We start from the raw sequence: 17,978 nt of genomic DNA, 5'->3' as shown, positions 1-17,978 counted from the left end.
CATAACCTCATAAAATAAAGAAGTGTCATAAACTAACAGTTTAGTTTCTAATAATGGTCAATTGGACTAGCATAATTATGCAGGACTGTCAGGGGTGCATGCCCCCCACCGTGCCTCAGTGCCCCCTGACTGTCCTCATATAGCCCCTCTCAGGGGGAGTTACAGTCTGTATGGGTTGCTCATCATTGGGATTATCTCCACAGCCCCGCTTACCTAAACAGTGCTGTGATCCACCTCCAAACCCTGGGCCTTGCCTCCAGCCGGGGAGCCTTAGTGGGCTTTCTCCCAGCCCTTGCTAGCTATCCCCAGTGGGTCTCCCTCCTGGGAGCTCCTGCTTCCTCCACAGTCAGCCCCTCACTGGCCCTTCCTTCTAAGCACTGTGCTTCTCTATATATAGCTGCCAGCTGGGCTCTCACTAGCCTAACAGCTTCAGCTGGTCTCACTGTTCCTAGCCCCGGCTCAGGGCCTGCGTCTTGGTCTTAAAGGACCAGTGCAGGGCAGGCGCCCTGTTACAGTCTTAAAGGGCCGGTGCAGGGCAGGTGCCCTGTCACACAGTCTTAAAGAGCTAGTGCAGGGCAGGCATCCTGTCACAAGGACCCACATCTGATTATACTATCTAGGCCCCAAGATAGTGCCTATGGGGCATAGAGAGACTCGGGCAGAAGCAACCATTCAAGAGCTTCCATGTATCCTAAACATCACGATGTGGGCTCTGTGCAGGCTTCAACTAGGATGATGATGACTGATGACACTAGCATGATAAGCATGTGAGAGGGCATTTAAATGGTGACTATGTGGGTCCAATGCCCAAAAATCTCCACCAAAGGGCTGCAGAGGAGCTGCAGTTTTTATCCAGACCACATAGGACTGCCAGTGTATCGTCTAGACACATTCTATCCCCCACTTTATGTCCCAGTTCCTGGGAAATAGGAACTTGCTTCCATCAAGTTTATTTTTTCTTCTTCCCTGTAAACTCTTATCCATCTATAGATTTTAGAAATGTGCATCTGTCTCTCTGTGAGTCTATTTGTTCAAGAACTCCTCCTAAACAGTAACTGCTAGGACCACCGAATTTGGTATGCAGCTTCCTTTTAACATAATTTAAAGCAAGGTAGGATTTGGTTGTGTCAGGATAATGGGGATGTGAGTGGAATGCGATTGTTTCATATCAAACAAATGGGAGGGTGTGACAGCAGGGACAGTTATGCTCATCTATGACCACAGAGGAGCAGCAAGTGTTCCAGCAAGCAACCACTGGTTTGCAGCACCTGCAATGGGGAGCAACTGCTGGCAGCTGCACAGGCCCCGCTACCCTTGGGACAGTCACAGAGAGTGCTGACCAGAAGCCTGCACAATCCCCTCACCTCATGGCCGGGCTCCTGCATCCCCCACATTTCCATCCTTGTGCCCTGAGCCCCCCACATTCCCAAGTCCCTGCCCTTATTCTTGCTCTCCCTCCCCCCAATGCCAGCTCCCAGCCAAGAACAACTCAGCAAGGCTGACTGGCAAGGCCAGAAGCCCAGCGTGCTACAGCAGGGCTGCCCAGTAGGGCCAGGAGCTCAAAATATACAATTTGCGTAATTAGTAAACTTTTTGTACAGCTGCATCTGAAGTCAGTTCAGGGGGGACAAGAGATCACATGGGTCTTCCTCATACAATTCCACACTCATACAAAACTGTAATTTTCAAGTTTCATCAAGCACTGGTTTTCCTGGGTGTGAACATGTGTAATAGTTACCCCGACAGGTGGAACCAAAACTAGGACCTCTGGAGCTTAATGTATGAACCTCTAGGTTGAGCTATAAAGCCAGCTGGCTCTCAGCGAAGGCTGTACAGCACACTCATTCTTTTTCTCTGTAAATGGTCTACGTGCCACTACATGGGACAGTAAACCACACTCAGTAGTTGTGTGGATTACACAATGATCTTCTTCCAGTCATATTCACATTGCATTACACCTCCTACTCCTGTCCTTGTTGTCACAATGCAATCTCACTGAGGAACTATTTTGATTTGATTTATTATTTGCTGAAAATGACAGCAGCCATATGATGTCTGAATGCTTAAATTGATAAACACACATTCTTTCAATATTTTCTGCATTGTTAAGATTTACTGCATTAGTACTGTTTACCTTCATTGGTTCTCTCTTTGGGCATGGATAGTTCAGGTAGCAGCTTTGGAGGCAGAGGCCTACGAAGTAGTTTTGGTTGCTCATACATTTTCTGCCTAATTATTATTCTTGCTGGACAAGTGAGGAGAATTCAAAAGTTTGAAAATTCTAGATATAAGGAAAACAAAAGAAAATTATCTCTGGATGTATGTATTGCCTGTTAGAAAACACCAGCGTAAATGTATGAAAATGGTCCTCCGTTTACTTAGCAACTAATTTGACATTTTGCTATTATCAGTAGTGTTTCTTTTGGAAGCTAAAATGTGATATTAAAATAATCTAGCTGTTCTGTTAATTGAGGTTTGGAACACAAATATTAAAGAATGACAGTTTGGCATCACTGTCATAAAAGTGAGTCAATGGTTGGTGCTTCCTCTATGAAACAAAAGGTTAAAAAAAACAAACCTCTTTTCCCCCTGCATTAAACTTTTTGAACGTTCACAAAAAGCAGCATTTCTTGCCATGGATAAACAGATTTATAGTGAATAATAAAACATCAAATTTAAATTGTTTTTTTTTAATGCCTTGGGTAGTACAGGTTGAACCTCTTTAGTTCAGCATACTCTAAATATAACCAGTGCCAAACCAAAGAATTTGCCAGACCAATGGGTGGTCAATATTGGCTAGCAGCATTACCAACATTTCCACTGCTTATTGAGCTCTTAGAAGACATTTAGGGGTATATTAGAGCTAAATAACAGCACTGAACACTGAGAGTCAAGACTAGTAGCTGTAAACAACTGTATGGGACCACAGGAACTTGGCCAAACTGATGAAAAGTAGACATCCAACTAATTAGAGTCATGGCAGATCACAATTGTTGCCAGACCAGAGAGTGCTGGACTAAAGAGATTCAAGCAGTACTTAATTCTTCTGATTTAGTGAAGCAGATGACATAAGCATATTTGTTTTGCATGCTTTAAATTGTCTTCTTATCTGCTTCAGCATGTTTTCAAGACCATGGGTTTTGATTTATAAAAGTTTAACTTTAATCTCTGCTTTAAGTGCACCATAAATTACTATTATAAAGTGTGTGGTGGGGGAGTGTACAGTACATGAAAACAGAGAAGTACAATTCTTAGGACAGATGCTACCTTATAGATAGTATGGAGATGCAACACATTGGTGAGGATGTTTTTTTTTATTGTACTCTATAAACTTGCTCTTTAAGATCACTCTAGTGGCAAAAGGGGATTATAAAAGCAACTTTAATGAAGACAAATATAGCAGATTGATACACTGGCCTGGGATAGCATTCCATATGTAGTGGTATTCATGGAAAATGCAACACAGATGGGAGTGGAAGAAAGAAAAACAAGTAACTGAGACTGGCATCATACACAGATTATAAGGCCAGAAGACATTGGACTTCACTGAATTAATTCCTACTTGAATTAATCTTTTAGAAACACAGCCAATTTTGATTTAAAAATTGTCAGTGATGGGTAATCTACAACAAACATTGTCAAATTCTTCTAGTGATTGATTACAGTTACTGTTCAGAAATTGTGCTTTAATTCTAATCTAGATTGTTTCACTTTAACTTCCAGCTACTGGATCTTTTTATACCTTTTTTTATGCTAGACCAAAGAGCATATTATCAATTTTTTGGTCCCCATAACTAAGTCACCCACTTAACCTTCTCTTTGTTAAGATAAATAGATTGAGCTCTTTGATTCTATCACAATAAGGCAGATTTTCCATACTTGAATATTCTTTTGGTCCTTCTCCGAATCATCTCCAATTTATCACTATCCGTCTTGAATTGTTGGCACCAGAACTGGACACAGTATTCTAGTAGAAGACATGTCAGTACCAAATGCAGAAGTGGTATAGTCTCCTTACTCCAGTTAAGATTCTCATTTTATTCCTGAGGGAATTCTACGCACGCATGCACGCATACACGCACGCAATGTTTAAAAGTCTGCAAATTTTATTTGTCAATAAATCCGAAGGCTCCTGCATGGCATGCCCAAGCTACTGACTGCACAGAGATGGGACATCACCCTGCAGCTGCCCCCTCACCCATCCCAAGCCTGGGACATGGATTCAGCCATATGGCTGCACCTGACCCTGACACAACAGAAGGCCAGGCTTGGCCCAGAAACACTCTGGACCCCCTGCCTCTGCAAACCAGGTGCAGAAAAGCAGGTTCAGTCCAGCAGGATCCAAGTGTAGATGGGCTTAGTGTGTGTGTGTGGGGGGGGGGGGGGGAAGGGTTCCAGGTGTGGGGTGAATGGGGTGTGCGGAATAATCTTTGTTCAGATATTCAAAGGGAGGTTTGGATGCATAGAGGAATGGAGCTTGGTGGGTGGGAGTATAGTTGTGGGGAACTCACTGGGGTGGTTCAGGTGCATAGAAGATGGGACTTGTTAAGATGTAGGTTCAAGTGCATGGGGCTCAGCAGGAAGTAGACTGGGTTCAGAAATGGGGACATGGATGCATCGGAATGGCACTTGACAGGAGATTATGGGTGTGGGGGGTGAGGATTGATGGGGTAGGTTCTGGTTACAGGGGCAGTGAGATTCAGCAGGGGAATCTAGGAATAGGGGAATCAGATGCATGGGAGTTGGGGTGGACAATGAAGAAGCTCCCATATAGTGAGCTCTCACTTTTTGGGACAGGAAGAAAATTGGGGGGGGGGCACCGAGCCGAGGGAGGTTTCTTGGGGTGTATCTGTCCCAACTCCCACCACTCTATGCAGGGGAAGCATACTTCTCCTCCACCCTGAGCAGCTGAGCCATGTGCGGGATAGGAGCCACTTGCCAGAGCATCCTCAGCTCTGGATGGGGATGGGACGGGCCATATGCAGGGAGTAAGGATTTGTGGGAGGAGTTTTGGGTGTGAGGGCTATGATTATGAAGGGGGCTGAGGCTCAGCAGAAGGTTTTGGGGGGGGGGGGGGTGTCAGAATGCACAGAGGTTGGGCAGACAGGGAGTGGGTCTGACCTGACACTAATCTCCCCAGGCCCACTCCCATCCTCCCCCCATGATTTGCTTCTCCACCTATGTTTCCAGGTGCCCAAAATAACAGACCCATGCTATTGTCATTCTTCTGTATGGAAGGAAAGAAATCTGTGGGGACATGAATCCTGTGCACAAGCAGTGGTACAGAATTCTCCTTCAAGTACCATTTCTACATCCAAAATTGCATTAGCCTTTTTGACCAAAAGATCATACTAGGAGTTAATGAAAAGCTTATTTTCCACCATTGTTCCCAAATCTCTCCGTCACTGCTTTCAAGGATACCGTTCCTATCCTGTACATATGGGCTACATTTCTGATGCATAACTTTACAATGGCCCCTATTTAAACCCATATTGTGTTCTTCTGTCCAGTTTACCAGAAAATCCACATCATACCAAATCCCTGACCTGTCCTTTTCATTATTTACTACTCCCACAATCTTTATATCATCTGCAAATTTTACAAATGATTATTTTGTTTGTCTTCCAGACCTTTAATGAAAATGTTAAATTCAGTATGGCCAACAATGAATCCCTATAGGACCTAATTAGAAACAACTGCTTGATTAAAAGTCTCCATTTAAAGTTATATTGAGACCTATTAGTTAACCAGCTTTTAATCCACTTAACATGCACCATATTAATTTTGCATTCACATTTTTAATCAAAATGATGCATGGTACTAAGTAAAATGTCTTTCAGAATATAAATATTACATCACATCTACTACCTTTATCAACCAGACTTGAAATTTCACCAAAAAAAATCCAGTTAATTTGATAGGATCTATTTTTATAAACCCATATTGATTGGCATTAATTATATTATCTTCCTTTAATTCATTATTATTCAAGTTCCATACCAGCTGTTCTGTTATTTTGTTCAGGATTGAGGGCAGGATGATGGGCATGTAATTACCCAGATTGTCCCATTGACCCTTTCTAAACATTGGCAAGCTATGAGCTTTCTTCCAGTCTTCTAGAACTTCCCCAATATTCCAAGAGAAACTGAAAAATCAGAACGAAAGGTCCAGCAAGTTCTTTGGGCAGCTCTTTTAAAACTTTTGGAAATTCATAGAATCATAGAACACTAGAACTGGAAAGGACCTTGAGAGGTCATGAAATCCAGTCCCCTGCTCTCAGGGCAGGACCCAGTACCATCTAGACCATCCCTGATAGATGTCTATCTAACCTGATCTTAAATATCTACAGAGATGGAGATTTTACAGTCTCCCTAGGCAACTTATTCCAGTGTTTAACTTCCCTGACAGTTAGGAAGTTTTTCCTACTGTGCAACCTAAACCTCCCTTGCTGCAATTTAAGCCCATTGCTTCTTGTCCTATCCTCAGAGGCCAAGGAGAACAATTTGTCTCCCTCCTCGTGACACCCTTTTAGATATTGAAAACCGCAATCCCATCCCCTTCTCAGTCTTCTCCTTTCCAAGCTAAACACGCCCAATTCTTTCAGTCTTCCTTCATAGCTCATGTTCTCTAGACCTTTAATTATTCCTGTTGCTCTTCCCTGGACCTTCTCCAATTTCTCCCCATCCACTTACCTGGCCCCGCTGATTATAAAAGGTCTAACCTCAGTAGCTGCTGCTTTACATCCTCCTGGGTTGTCCCTGGGGCAGAAAGGCGCATTTAGCCAAGCAGGCTGAAAGTCTCACCTATAGCACCAGCCAGCTTGGGCCAAGGGCAAGTCAGGTGTCAGAGACGGGATGAGATAAGCGCTGGCAGCATTGCCGCCCCCACGGGAAGTCAGTGGGGCACGCAGGGGACCCAGGCCCCCTTTGCTACCCTGCCCTGTCCCCCTGGCTGCCCCCGCCACCCCGCGGCCGCACCTCACAGCCCAGGGACACATGATCTTGTGCCTCCTGCAGTGGCACGGGCTGGGCGCCTCTCCCAGGTGGATTCGGGCCTCACAGCCTCTGCCCCTGCGCATGGGCGGGGTGGGCAAGGGGGCGCCTCCTCTGCGCTCAGCAGCCGCTGCCACAGGCCCTCGCATGACTCCCGGGCGTCCTTGGAGACGGGCCCTGACAACCGCGGGGGAGCCTCGTTCTGGCGAGTCGCTCCGCCGCCTGCTCGCGCGGCCAGAGGGAACTGGAGCGCGGATGCGCGCTCCCGCCTTCAGGGCGGCGGGGGAGGCTGGCGTGGCTCCGCCAGGGGCTCAGCGCGGGCACGCGCGCGAGAGAGCTCTGCTGGGGCTGGCGGCCAGGCATGGTGCAGCTGAGCTGCAAGGAGCTAGTGGCCTAAGAGGGGAGGGAAGCACGTGCAGCAGCAGCAGCAGCAGGAGTGGTGAAGATCATGAAGATAATTAGAGTTTTTAAGTATGGCACGTTAGCAATGAGCATGGGCTCCTCTCGTTTCAGTTGTTAATGCGGGTTCCAGTTGTCTTTTGCTAGTCAGCTGTTCCAGTCTTGCTGAATACTTATGAGTGGTGGTGGAATAATCCGTATCGCAGTTGCTATGGGGTTAGCTTTATCAGTGATGAGTAATTATTGATGTGATGATTATAGCTGGTATGGTTGTTTTACTGCCTTTATTATTATCTGCAGTTATGTATCAGCTGGCGTGTTACAGTATTCCTAACGATTTATGCATGTTTGCCATTGCTGTTTATGATCGCGATTTATTACTGGTGTGCTAGTTATATTAGATTTTCCTGTACTGATTGATGATTTCTGAATAATCGTTACTGCTGTTTAATATTGATCTTTGTTAATGAGGGGGCTTATTGAACATGCTCCTTGCTGGTTAGTGACTCGAGTACTTACCCTTTTCTCATCCTTTTCTGTCAGGGCAGGATTCCAATGTCTGTCTATCTAGGAACGAAAACCACTGGCTGAAGGGGAGCAGCACCAGTTAAAGAGAAAACAAAGCAAATAGTGAGTTTTGAAAAAAAGATCTCTTGTCACATTCATATTATGTTTTGTTGTCGCTCTGGATGTTGTGTCTGGGTTTCCTCGTGTTGTCTGTTAACTTATCAGCTTTAAGATAGTTGGCAAAACAATTTTTGTATGTCTGAATCTCGGAGAGGTGTAAAATAAAAGGGATTGTCCTTAGCAGTGATTTTAAAAAGTCAAAGAAACTTCAAATTTAGTGTAGTTGTATTCATTTAAATTTGACCCATTTTCTTGTTTTCTACTGGATATAAAGTTACTAATTGTACTTAATAGCAATGCAGGTTTCTTATTGGTTTTTATTTCCAAATTGATTCAAGCTTCCTTAAGATTTAGCAGGGCTACCAATGCTGCAGTCCTGATTCAAGCAAAACTTCTGTTGACTGACTGCACTAGCAATATTGCCTAAGGAAAGACTACACTAGGTTTGTTCTAAACTCTTTACAAAGGAAAAGGAGTATGCAGAAATGTGGTAGCTTTTCATATCAGGTGACATCATTAAGTTCAGTGACATGTTTAGGGGAAGCAGAAAGATGGTATCTGTATTGTGTGCATGCATAGTGATGGATGTTTAATAGAATCACTGAAACAGAAATCTTAGATTTTTTTTTTAAACTAACTTTTGTTTGAGGGCACATTAAAGAAAACTTATTTATATTTGTCATTGTTTTCACAAAAATTGAAGGTCATTTTCTTTGACTTAATATGTAAATAAGCTGGTTTTTGAATGTTGCTGATTTAATATTTTGTTTGTCCTTTATCTTCAAGGTTAATGTTTTTCAGCTGGACTGTCCTCAAATCAATTGTTCTTGTGTGTGTGTGTGTGTGTGTGTGTGTGTGTGTGTGTGTGTAGCTGTGTGGAAAATTACAGATTGGGGATAGGAAGAGGGGAGACAATTTATATTTGTTTTTAGAAGAAATCCAAAGATGTTGACTACAAAGTAATTAATAGAAAACAGGGAGTTATTTACTAAATTACATTAGTGTATTCAGATTTTCCCATGTAAGTATCACTCCTTTAATCAATAACCTCTAACAGTGTGATATTTGGTTTACTGCTCATACTGCTGTTGTGTTTACTAATAGGAAATACAAAGCAATTTTGTTATATCTAAGATACATTCTGACAGTAATGTAATGGGAAATGATGAACTCTAGATTAGGCTGTAAATTCTTTTGGGCAGGCAGCACATCCACTGCTAAATCTGTACAGCATTTAGCACAACAGGGACGTCATCCTGACTTAAGAATTTTAAAGAAATCCTTTTGTTTGAACAGATCTTAAGAAAAAGGTAGCATTGAACTAATTTACATTTCCTCATCCGCAGTGAAGTATTTGGTTGGGTTGATTCTTTGACTTTGTGCAATTTTGTGATTGGTATATGGTGCAATCATACAAACCCTTACTGAAATACTTCTTCCTCATGTAAGCAATGCCATTGAGCCTAATGGGCCCAACAGTCTGAGGAAGGATGGTTCATGAGAAGAAGTCTTTGCAGCATTGGGCATTGTATAGCTTTAGGAAAGGCAGACTACTGTTGTATTTAAATATTAAGCAGTATTAGCTTTCCAACTCCTTTAGGAAGCTGAAACCAAATAGTAGGCCTGATCCTTCATTATATAAGTATGAGTTGCATGATTGGGCTGCAAATATTAAGGCCCTGATCTTGCAGACACTAAGGCTCCATCCAGACTGCCCCCTCTTCTGCAAGAGAATATGCAAATTAGGCAAAGCAGTGACTGCTTACTTAATGAGTAAGTAATTTGCATACTTAATGAGCTGCCATTTTGCGCAAGCCCCCCCCCCCCCCTTGCGCAAGAGCAATTCTTCCTGAAAAAAGTGGCAGAATGACCCTTGCGCAAGAGGGGAGTTTTGCGCAAAAAGGAGCCATGTAGACTGCACCTTTTTGCACAAAAGCCCCTTGCGCAAAAATGGCAGCTCATTAAGAATGCAAATGAGGTATGGCAATATTAACTACTTAGCCTCATTTGCATATTCTCCTGCACAAGAGGGGGCAGTCTAGACGTAGCCTACAGGTATGTCTACACTGGAAGTTGGAAGGTATAATTTCCAGCCTGAGTAGACATGCTTGCACTAAACTGACCAAGGCAGTACACTAAAAATAGAATAGCTGTGAGCGGTTTGATGGGCTAGTTCTCTGATGCCTTCCAAGACCGTAAGTATGTACTTGAGTAGCTCTCCTTTTCTGCCACTCATGCTGCAATGGTAAAACTTCCCTTGGATTCCACAGAGCAAGGATTTCACCCTTAGCCCTGTTCTACACTAGGGAGTTATTTTGAAATAATGGAAGTTATTTCAAAATAACCCCTGGTTTCCACAAGGAATAATGCTTATTTCAAAATAGTTATTTTGAAATAGCGGTTGTGTGGACACTCCACGGCTACTATTTCAAAATAACTACTCCCCAGAGTCATTCAAAGTAATCACTGCACAGTGCTTCCTGGCACTTTAAGTCAAGGTAGTGAATCCAGATTAAGGGAGCCTGCCTTGAACTAATTTCAAGGGTTCTCTGTAGTGTGGACACGCTATTTCAAAATAGTTATTTCAAAAGGAGTTATTTTGAATTAATTTCCTAGTGTAGACATGTCCTCAGCATTTGTGAATAAGGGTAAGCTTATGCCAAAGTGTTTGTAGGATCAGGGCGTATGTTTTGCTTTTCACCATATAAAGCCAGGACAGGATCTGCATTAAAACACAGACTTGCTGAGTTTTAAATTAGTAGAATATACCATAATAGTGAAACACGGATACAGTACAGTAGGCCCATTTGTGAAAATACATAAATTAATGACAACATAATGAGCCTGCTTGGGGACTTTAATTCCCTAAATTCTTTTATATGCAGTACAAGGAAGAAATCTGCTGCTGCTTCAAAATTGTGCGTGTGGGGGCAAATCCAGCACTCTCCCTCCTCTGTAGCCACAGAGGTCTTCTAAGCAATGAAACTGATGTAGTTCTGATGTGGAAAATGGAAAAGCAGGGGATAGTACAGCTGGTGCACTCTCCAGGAAGCAGTGGAAGGGGGATGGGCCCTCATCGACAGGTCGTGGAGTAGCTCTGCTTTCTGTACATGAGGACCCCACACACACACCTCACCTGTCAGCTTCTCATGCCAAGCACTGAGATTTGGGTTTGATCCTTAATGTTTGAAGAGAGTGAATTTCTTTTGCAATAATATTGGTGAGTGGGGGACAAGTTGTGAATTAATTAAATTGCTCTTTTGGCATGTACCAGCTTCTGTTTTTAATGATTACCTGTTATGATTCTTTTCATACATGTTTTTTAAAAAGGCTTTATTTTTAATGATATGTAACAAACTTTCCCTGAAAATGGTTAATAATTTTCCTTGCTTTGCATTGCTTTAATATGTTATTTATCTTTCCTGTTGTGAGAGATTATTGCCCGAGTAGGGTGATTATGCTTTGAATTTATGTCCTTGACAATTTCCTTTTTAAAAAAATCCTTCAGTAGACATTTCTGTATCTTATTTCTTACCATAAAGGCAAATGCCTTAATAAGATTAGCCTGTTTCATTTTGTCCTCGAAGGCCCTGATCCTGCAAACAGTTAATTGGCTTTAATTGCACTAGTGAGGTAAGGCGTGTGAGGTGATATCTTTTATTGGACCAACTTCTATTGGTGAGAAAGATAAGCTTTGGAGCCAGGTAGAGCTCTTCTTCTGGTCTGGGAAAAGTATTTTAAGCTCTGTGTGGCTTTAAAGCTTGTCTTACCAAGATAAGTTGGGCCAATGAAAATTATTACTGCACCCACTTAGTCTCAGAATATTATAGAGACTGACATGGCTACTGCAAGACTGCAAACATTTAATGAAACTACTCAGATTCATTGCTGTTACATTATGGTTTTACACTAGTGAAAATCTATTGATTTTCCTGGAGTTAGTGATGTAAAACTGGGGTAATGAAGCTGTGAATCAGGTCCATGAAATAAAAACCGTTGTATTTCCACAAGCAGCCACCATTCTCATGAAAGGGAAATTTCTTCATTTTTTCCTATGACCACATTGTTATGTTTTCTAAACTTGATATGTTACATGAAAGTGCCCATGTTAACATTTTAAAAGTTCTTATTGACCTGCTCAGGATGAGTTGCCTGTCCCTTTCTTTTATTGACAATTTAGTACCCTTCTCTGTTTTGGTAAAATGAATCTTTCTGAGTACAGTGTGAATTGAGTATTACTGCTTTGGAGATAGAGGAAAGAGCACACTCTGGGTATAGTATAGACAGTTGTTACTTATTTTTTATGTCGTCAAAGTAATTCATAAAGGTTCTGATGTTCATGCAAAAAAACAAGCATACAAGCAAACAGAATATGCTAGTAGTTCTTAAGCAGGTATCTCAGATGAAATAATTGAATTTTGTATAAACGGATGTATCTAAGAGAATCTAGGTTTTAAGATTGTGAAATAATACATTAAAAGATGTTCTCATGTATGTGAATTTAAATCTCCAAATGATTAGCTACAATAAGATGCCAGCAAGTTCTTTTTGTAATGCTCACAGGGAAAACTGAAGCACAATATCTCGGTGCATTTTGTAGACCAATGCTTTCTTGAATGCAGGAGAAGATAAGACATTTAAACTTCACATAATTTTAACCATACAACCTCAGCTCTGTTGTTATATTGGGGTGTCAGAATCTCTTGAGTGTGTTTTAGAACTTCAAAAGTTTAAGAATTTGTAATTTTCTGCTGTTTGTACGGTCTTCTATCACTGATGTTCTGTTAACTCACAGATTGTATTTGTTTTTATTTTTATTAAATGTGGATAATAAAATATTGAACATTTATTTAACTTTAGACTTGACAATATATTTTACCTTTTATCACTCCCCTTTAATACATTTGTATACCAGCAGGTCTCCTGACTAATCTTTGCCCTCGGTTTTTTTTTCCTACACACTCACACACATACACTCGGTCCAAGAATTTGAAAAAACTAAACAAAACATGAGTGATGTTGGGTAGCTTTATTTTTAGGTACAAATTAAAGGGTCTCTGATTTCTACGAAATGGTGAGCACTCACCCATTCTTAGACAAGGCCCCTTTTAAGGTGTCAGATATGCAAAAGCTAAAGATATATCTACACTGTGATTAAAAATCATCAACTGGCCCATGCTAGTAGATTCAGGCTCAAGGGGCTTGAGATGAGGGTGTAATTGTAGTATATATTTTTGCTTGGGCCACTGCCCAAGGTCTGGGGCCCTCCCACCTTGCAAGATTCCTGAACCTGAATATCCGTTAAACAGCTCTTTAGTCCAACCCCCACAAGTTAGCTACCACAAGGTCAGTTGCAAATTTTTAATGGCTGAGTAGACATACCTTTAGGCATCTGGCCTCACTAGTGACGGAATAGGAGCTCTAGTTCCTGGAATTCTTTGAACTCCCTTCATTGTTGTATATGGTTAAACCAGCCCAAGAAGAGCATTATTGGATTGTATTAGTCAGGCTACAATGAAATCATTTTTGTATACAAAGTCGTCAGAACTGTATTTCTATGCACACAAACACTTAGAAGTGCCCATGGGGATGAGAGAAGATACATAAAGCGTTTTTAACCTGAAAATTGAAATGAACAACTAATTTCAGTATTTTTAAAACTAGGTTAGCTTTTCCCCAAATCTAAGTTTATTTTAGAATGGTCAGATGGCCTTTTCTTGGCCAAATTTCTCTTCCACTAACAGACTTTGATTATTGGGCAAAAGTGTGATGTCCCCTAAGATATACTGCTTTAGGAAAAAGGAGAATAATTCATAGAACCAAAAAGTGTTCCAGACAGGCCATATATGGGGCTCCCTGTACAGGCAGTCCCCGACTTACGCGGATCCGACTTATGTCGGATCCGCACTTACGAACGGGGCTTTCTCGCCCCGGAGGTCGAGGTAGCGGATTGCTACCTGCGAGCTCCGGGGCGAGAGAGCCCCATTCGTAAGCTGCTCCGGTGCCCCTGGTCTGCTGGAGACCGTCTCCAGCAGACCAGGGGCACTGGGCGGGTTCCTGCGCTTCTGAGGCTTTGCCAGAGCAAAGCCTCAGAAGCGCGGGAACCGCCGCTGCTGCCGCTTGGGTCCCGGTGCCTGTGGTCTGCTGGGGACGGTCCCCAGCAGACCACAGGCACCGGGACTGAAGCCGCAGCCGCGGGGGGGAGGGGTCCCGTGCCTCTGAGACTTTGCCAGAGCAAAGCCTCAGAGGCGTGGCACCCCGCTGCCGCTGCTGCTCTGCTCCCCGTGTCCCTGGTCTGCTGGGGGAGAGGGGGCACGGATAGTGTGCCCCCCCCCCCAGCAGACCAGGCTTTTGTTTTGGACCCTGGAGCAGAGCAGCTGGGGTGCTGCGGATTGGTCCTGCAGCACCGGCTCTGGGCACTACTGGACCAACCCGGCAGCATCCCAGCTGCTCTGCCCCAGGTCCTGATTGACCAGCAGTGGCTGAATCAGGACGCCTGGGGCAGAGCAGCTGGGGTGCTGCTGAGTTGGTCCAGTAGCGCCGAGGGGTGCTACTGGAGCAGCCCAGCAGCACCCCAGTTGCTCTGCCCCAGGCGTCCCCAAGTCAGCCGCTGCTGAAACTGACCAGCGCTGACTACAGGAAGCCCGAGGCAGAGTTGCTCTGCCCCAGGCTTCCTGGAATCAGCGCTCATCAGTTTCAGCAGCAGCTGACTTGGGGAAGCTTGGGGTTCTTAAGTTGAATCTGTATGTAAGTCAGAACTGGCGGTCAGTTTCAGCAGCGGCTGAATCTGGATGCCAGTTCCGACTTACATACAGATTCAACTTAAGAACAAACCTATCTCGTACGTAACCCGGGGACTGCCTGTAATGTCATTTAATTTCCCATACAATTAAAAGGTCCAGTCAAGAGCAGTCTTCCACACTACTACTTAACTAGCCCAAACTCTTTTGCCATGCTAGCTGGATAGGTTAATTCTTCCCAAAGTGCAGTGAGGGCTGTGGATGTGTTTGAAACTCATCAGAGTGGGAGAAGGTTTCTATTCAGTAGGCAAGGAGAGAACTGCTATGTGTCCAAGCCAGGTGGCAGAGACATATTGTGGAGATATTGTAGTCCTTGGGCTCAGGTTGTGTTCTCTGAAGCAGCCTTGATACAGATATACAGAGTCTCAAATTTTTATTTTTAAATATATCTGTAACTAGGAAATCTAGTACTTGTGAAAGTAGCTGAATTGGCAGCATTTTTATATTGTGCTATAGGTGAGCATGGCACTGCATCAGCAAATTTAAAAATGCTTGCAGTGGGGGAAGGGCGTTGGATTGAGATTCTACTCAGCAGAGATGTCTAACATTTATTAAAGGCAAAGTGATCCATTTCTCACAAGTGGGAAGCATAGCAAGAGAATTTCATCATAGCTTTCTCCAGCATTGAACAATCCAGCTTCAACCTCCCTTTGAGACACATGCTTATTTATAACTTTTTGTTATCTTCTACATTTGTACTAGTTTTTTATTACCATGTTAACTCTCCTCCCCCATCAGTACAGGTTTAATGTTCGTTCAAATCAGTCTTATCTAGCTTTTAAGTTTATCTTCTCTTGGTCTCATAAATATGATTATTCTGCTATTCCTTACACAGACACCGTTCTACTTATATAGTTAAATGTTATCAGAACAGAGTCTAAAAAATCACAGTACGCTTCTGTCAGATCTAAATATGCCTTTGCTCCTCATGGGGGTTGAGGGGATGTACTTTATATTACATTAGAAATTTAGCTCTTGTCTACTCTTTGTCCTCAATGACTTCTTGGATAGACCATGACATCATAAGTATCAAAGAAGTGATACTAAAGAAACTGAATGGGAAAGCAATTTTAGTCAATCCGTGAGAAAAGATGTCCTTGTTAAAAATTCATCATGTCCATCCTGGTCCTCCAATGAAAGCAGGATAGAAAAAAACTATATAGATCTCTTACATAATAGCAAAATAGTCGGTTTAACTGTGTGGGTTTTTTTAGAGATAAACAAAGAAAAATCTTTTCTCTTTTCTGTGGTTTTGTTTTGTTTTCATGGAATCATAGAATCATAGGACTAGAAGGGACCTCGAGAGGTCATCGAGTCCAGCCCCCCACCCTCAAGGCAGGACCAAGCTCTGTCTACACCATCCCTGACCGATATCTATCTAACCTGTTCTTAAATATCTCCGGAGAGGGAGACTCCATCACCTCCCTTGGCAATTTATTCCAATATTTGACCACCCTGACAGTTAGGAATTTTTTCCTAATGTCCAATCTAAACCTCCCTTGGTGCACTTTAAGCCCATTACTCCTTGTCCTGTCCTCAGAAACCAAGAGGAACAAATTTTCTCCTTCCTCCTTGTGACACCCTTTTAGATATTTGAAAACCGCTATCATGTCCCCCCTTAATCTTCTTTTTTCCAAACTAAACAAGCCCAGTTCATGAAGCCTGGCTTCATAGGTCATGTTCTCTAGATCTTTAATCATTCTTGTTGCTCTTCTCTGTACCCTTTCCAATTTCTCCACATCTTTCTTGAAATGTGGCGCCCAGAACTGGACACAGTACTCCAGCTGAGACCTAACTAGTGCAGAGTAGAGCGGCAGAATGACTTCACGAGTTTTGCTTACAACACACCTGTTGATACAACCTAGAATCATATTTGCTTTTTTTTTTTTTGCAGCAGCATCACACTGTTGACTCATATTCAACTTGTGGTCCACTATGACCCCTAGATCCCTTTCCGCCATGCTCCTTCCTAGACAGTTGCTTCCTATCTTGTATGTATGGAACTGATTGTTCCTTCCTAAGTGGAGCACTTTGCATTTCTCTTTATTAAACTTCATCCTGTTTACCTCTGACCATTTCTCTAACTTGCTAAGGTCATTTTGAATTATGTCCCTATCCTCCAAAGAAGTCGCAACCCCACCCAGTTTGGTATCATCTGCAAACTTAATAAGCGTACTCTCTATCCCAATATCTACATCATTGATGAAGATATTGAACAGTACGGGTCCCAAAACAGACCCTTGTGGAACTCCACTTGTTATCCCTTTCCAGCAGGATTTAGCACCGTTAACAACAACTCTCTGACTACGGTTATCCAGCCAATTATGCACCCACCTTATCGTGGCCCTATCTAAGTTATATTTGCCTAGTTTATCAATAAGAATATCATGCGAGACCGTATCAAATGCCTTACTAAAGTCTAGGTATATGACATCCACCGCTTCTCCCTTATCCACAAGGCTCGTTATCCTATCAAAGAAAGCTATCAGATTAGTTTGGCATGACTTGTTCTTCACAAACCCATGCTGGCTATTCCCTATCACTTTATTACCTTCCAAGTGTTTGCATATGATTTCCTTAATTACCTGCTCCATTATCTTCCCTGGGACAGACATTAAACTGACCTGTCTGTAGTTTCCTGGGTTGTTCTTATTCCCCTTTTTATAGATGGGCACAATATTAATCTCATCTTGTTTGAAGCTGTTCCACTGTGTATAAAGACTTAGGCTGTGTCTAGACTGCATCCCTTTTCCGTAAAAGGAATGCAAATTAGACACATTGCAATTGCAAATGAAGCAGGGATTTAAATCCCCCCCCCTGTTTCATTTGCATAAACATGTGGGTGGAGCTGCAGGAGGAAGAAGTGGAATGAGGTGGGTTTGACGGCAGGGCACAGGCAGAAGAGGTTGAATGGCAGCCATGGCTCTAATGCTGTCTCCTCCCTTCTCTTCCCCTCCCCCACCCGTTCTGGTCTAGGGCCCCAGGAGACTTAAGTCTGTCTCTGATTGTGATCTACAACATTTCCTTTTTTTAAGAGGAATAAGGGATCTTTCGGAAAAGGCTTTATTTTCTGAAAGATCCCCGTCTAGATTGGCGCTTTTTTCCGGCAAAGCTCTGAGCCGGGAAAAAGCGGCATCCATGTTATGCAAATGAAGTGTGG

The 17,978-nt window shown here is 42.8% G+C and overlaps 2 protein-coding genes across 7 annotated transcripts in view; one reads left to right on the top strand and one right to left on the bottom strand.

Annotated features, from left to right (window-relative positions):
* The window catches only part of LRRC63 (leucine rich repeat containing 63), a 44,620-nt gene extending 37,435 nt beyond the window's left edge, over nt 1-7,185 (bottom strand). Inside the window, exons 1-3 of one of the 5 annotated variants that reach the window (XM_025182098.3) lie at nt 6,978-7,185; nt 6,693-6,758; nt 2,135-2,281 (exon numbers count right to left, since the gene is read on the bottom strand). In XM_025182098.3, the coding sequence (XP_025037883.3) occupies nt 2,135-2,222 (88 nt within the window). In that variant the 5' untranslated portion in view covers nt 2,223-2,281; nt 6,693-6,758; nt 6,978-7,185. The other 4 variants (XM_025182099.3, XM_025182101.3, XM_006118008.5 and 1 more) reach the window with 4 other exon arrangements.
* A 135-nt stretch (nt 7,186-7,320) lies between these two features.
* Nucleotides 7,321-17,978, top strand: part of LCP1 (lymphocyte cytosolic protein 1) — a 56,672-nt gene continuing 46,014 nt past the window's right edge. The window contains exons 1-2 of one of the 2 annotated variants that reach the window (XM_006118006.5): nt 7,321-7,463; nt 7,935-8,021. The gene's annotated coding sequence lies outside the window, so the exon portion shown is untranslated. The remainder of the gene's footprint in view (nt 7,464-7,934; nt 8,022-17,978) is intronic. The other variant, XM_025182094.3, reaches the window with a different exon arrangement.

The sequence above is a fragment of the Pelodiscus sinensis genome, chromosome 1, assembly GCF_052426305.1.
Source record: "Pelodiscus sinensis isolate ZL-2025 chromosome 1, ASM5242630v1, whole genome shotgun sequence".
Classification (NCBI taxonomy): Eukaryota; Metazoa; Chordata; order Testudines; family Trionychidae; genus Pelodiscus; species Pelodiscus sinensis.
The sequence above is the reverse complement of the archived record's forward strand: the minus strand, read 5'-3'. Positions and strand labels throughout refer to the sequence as shown.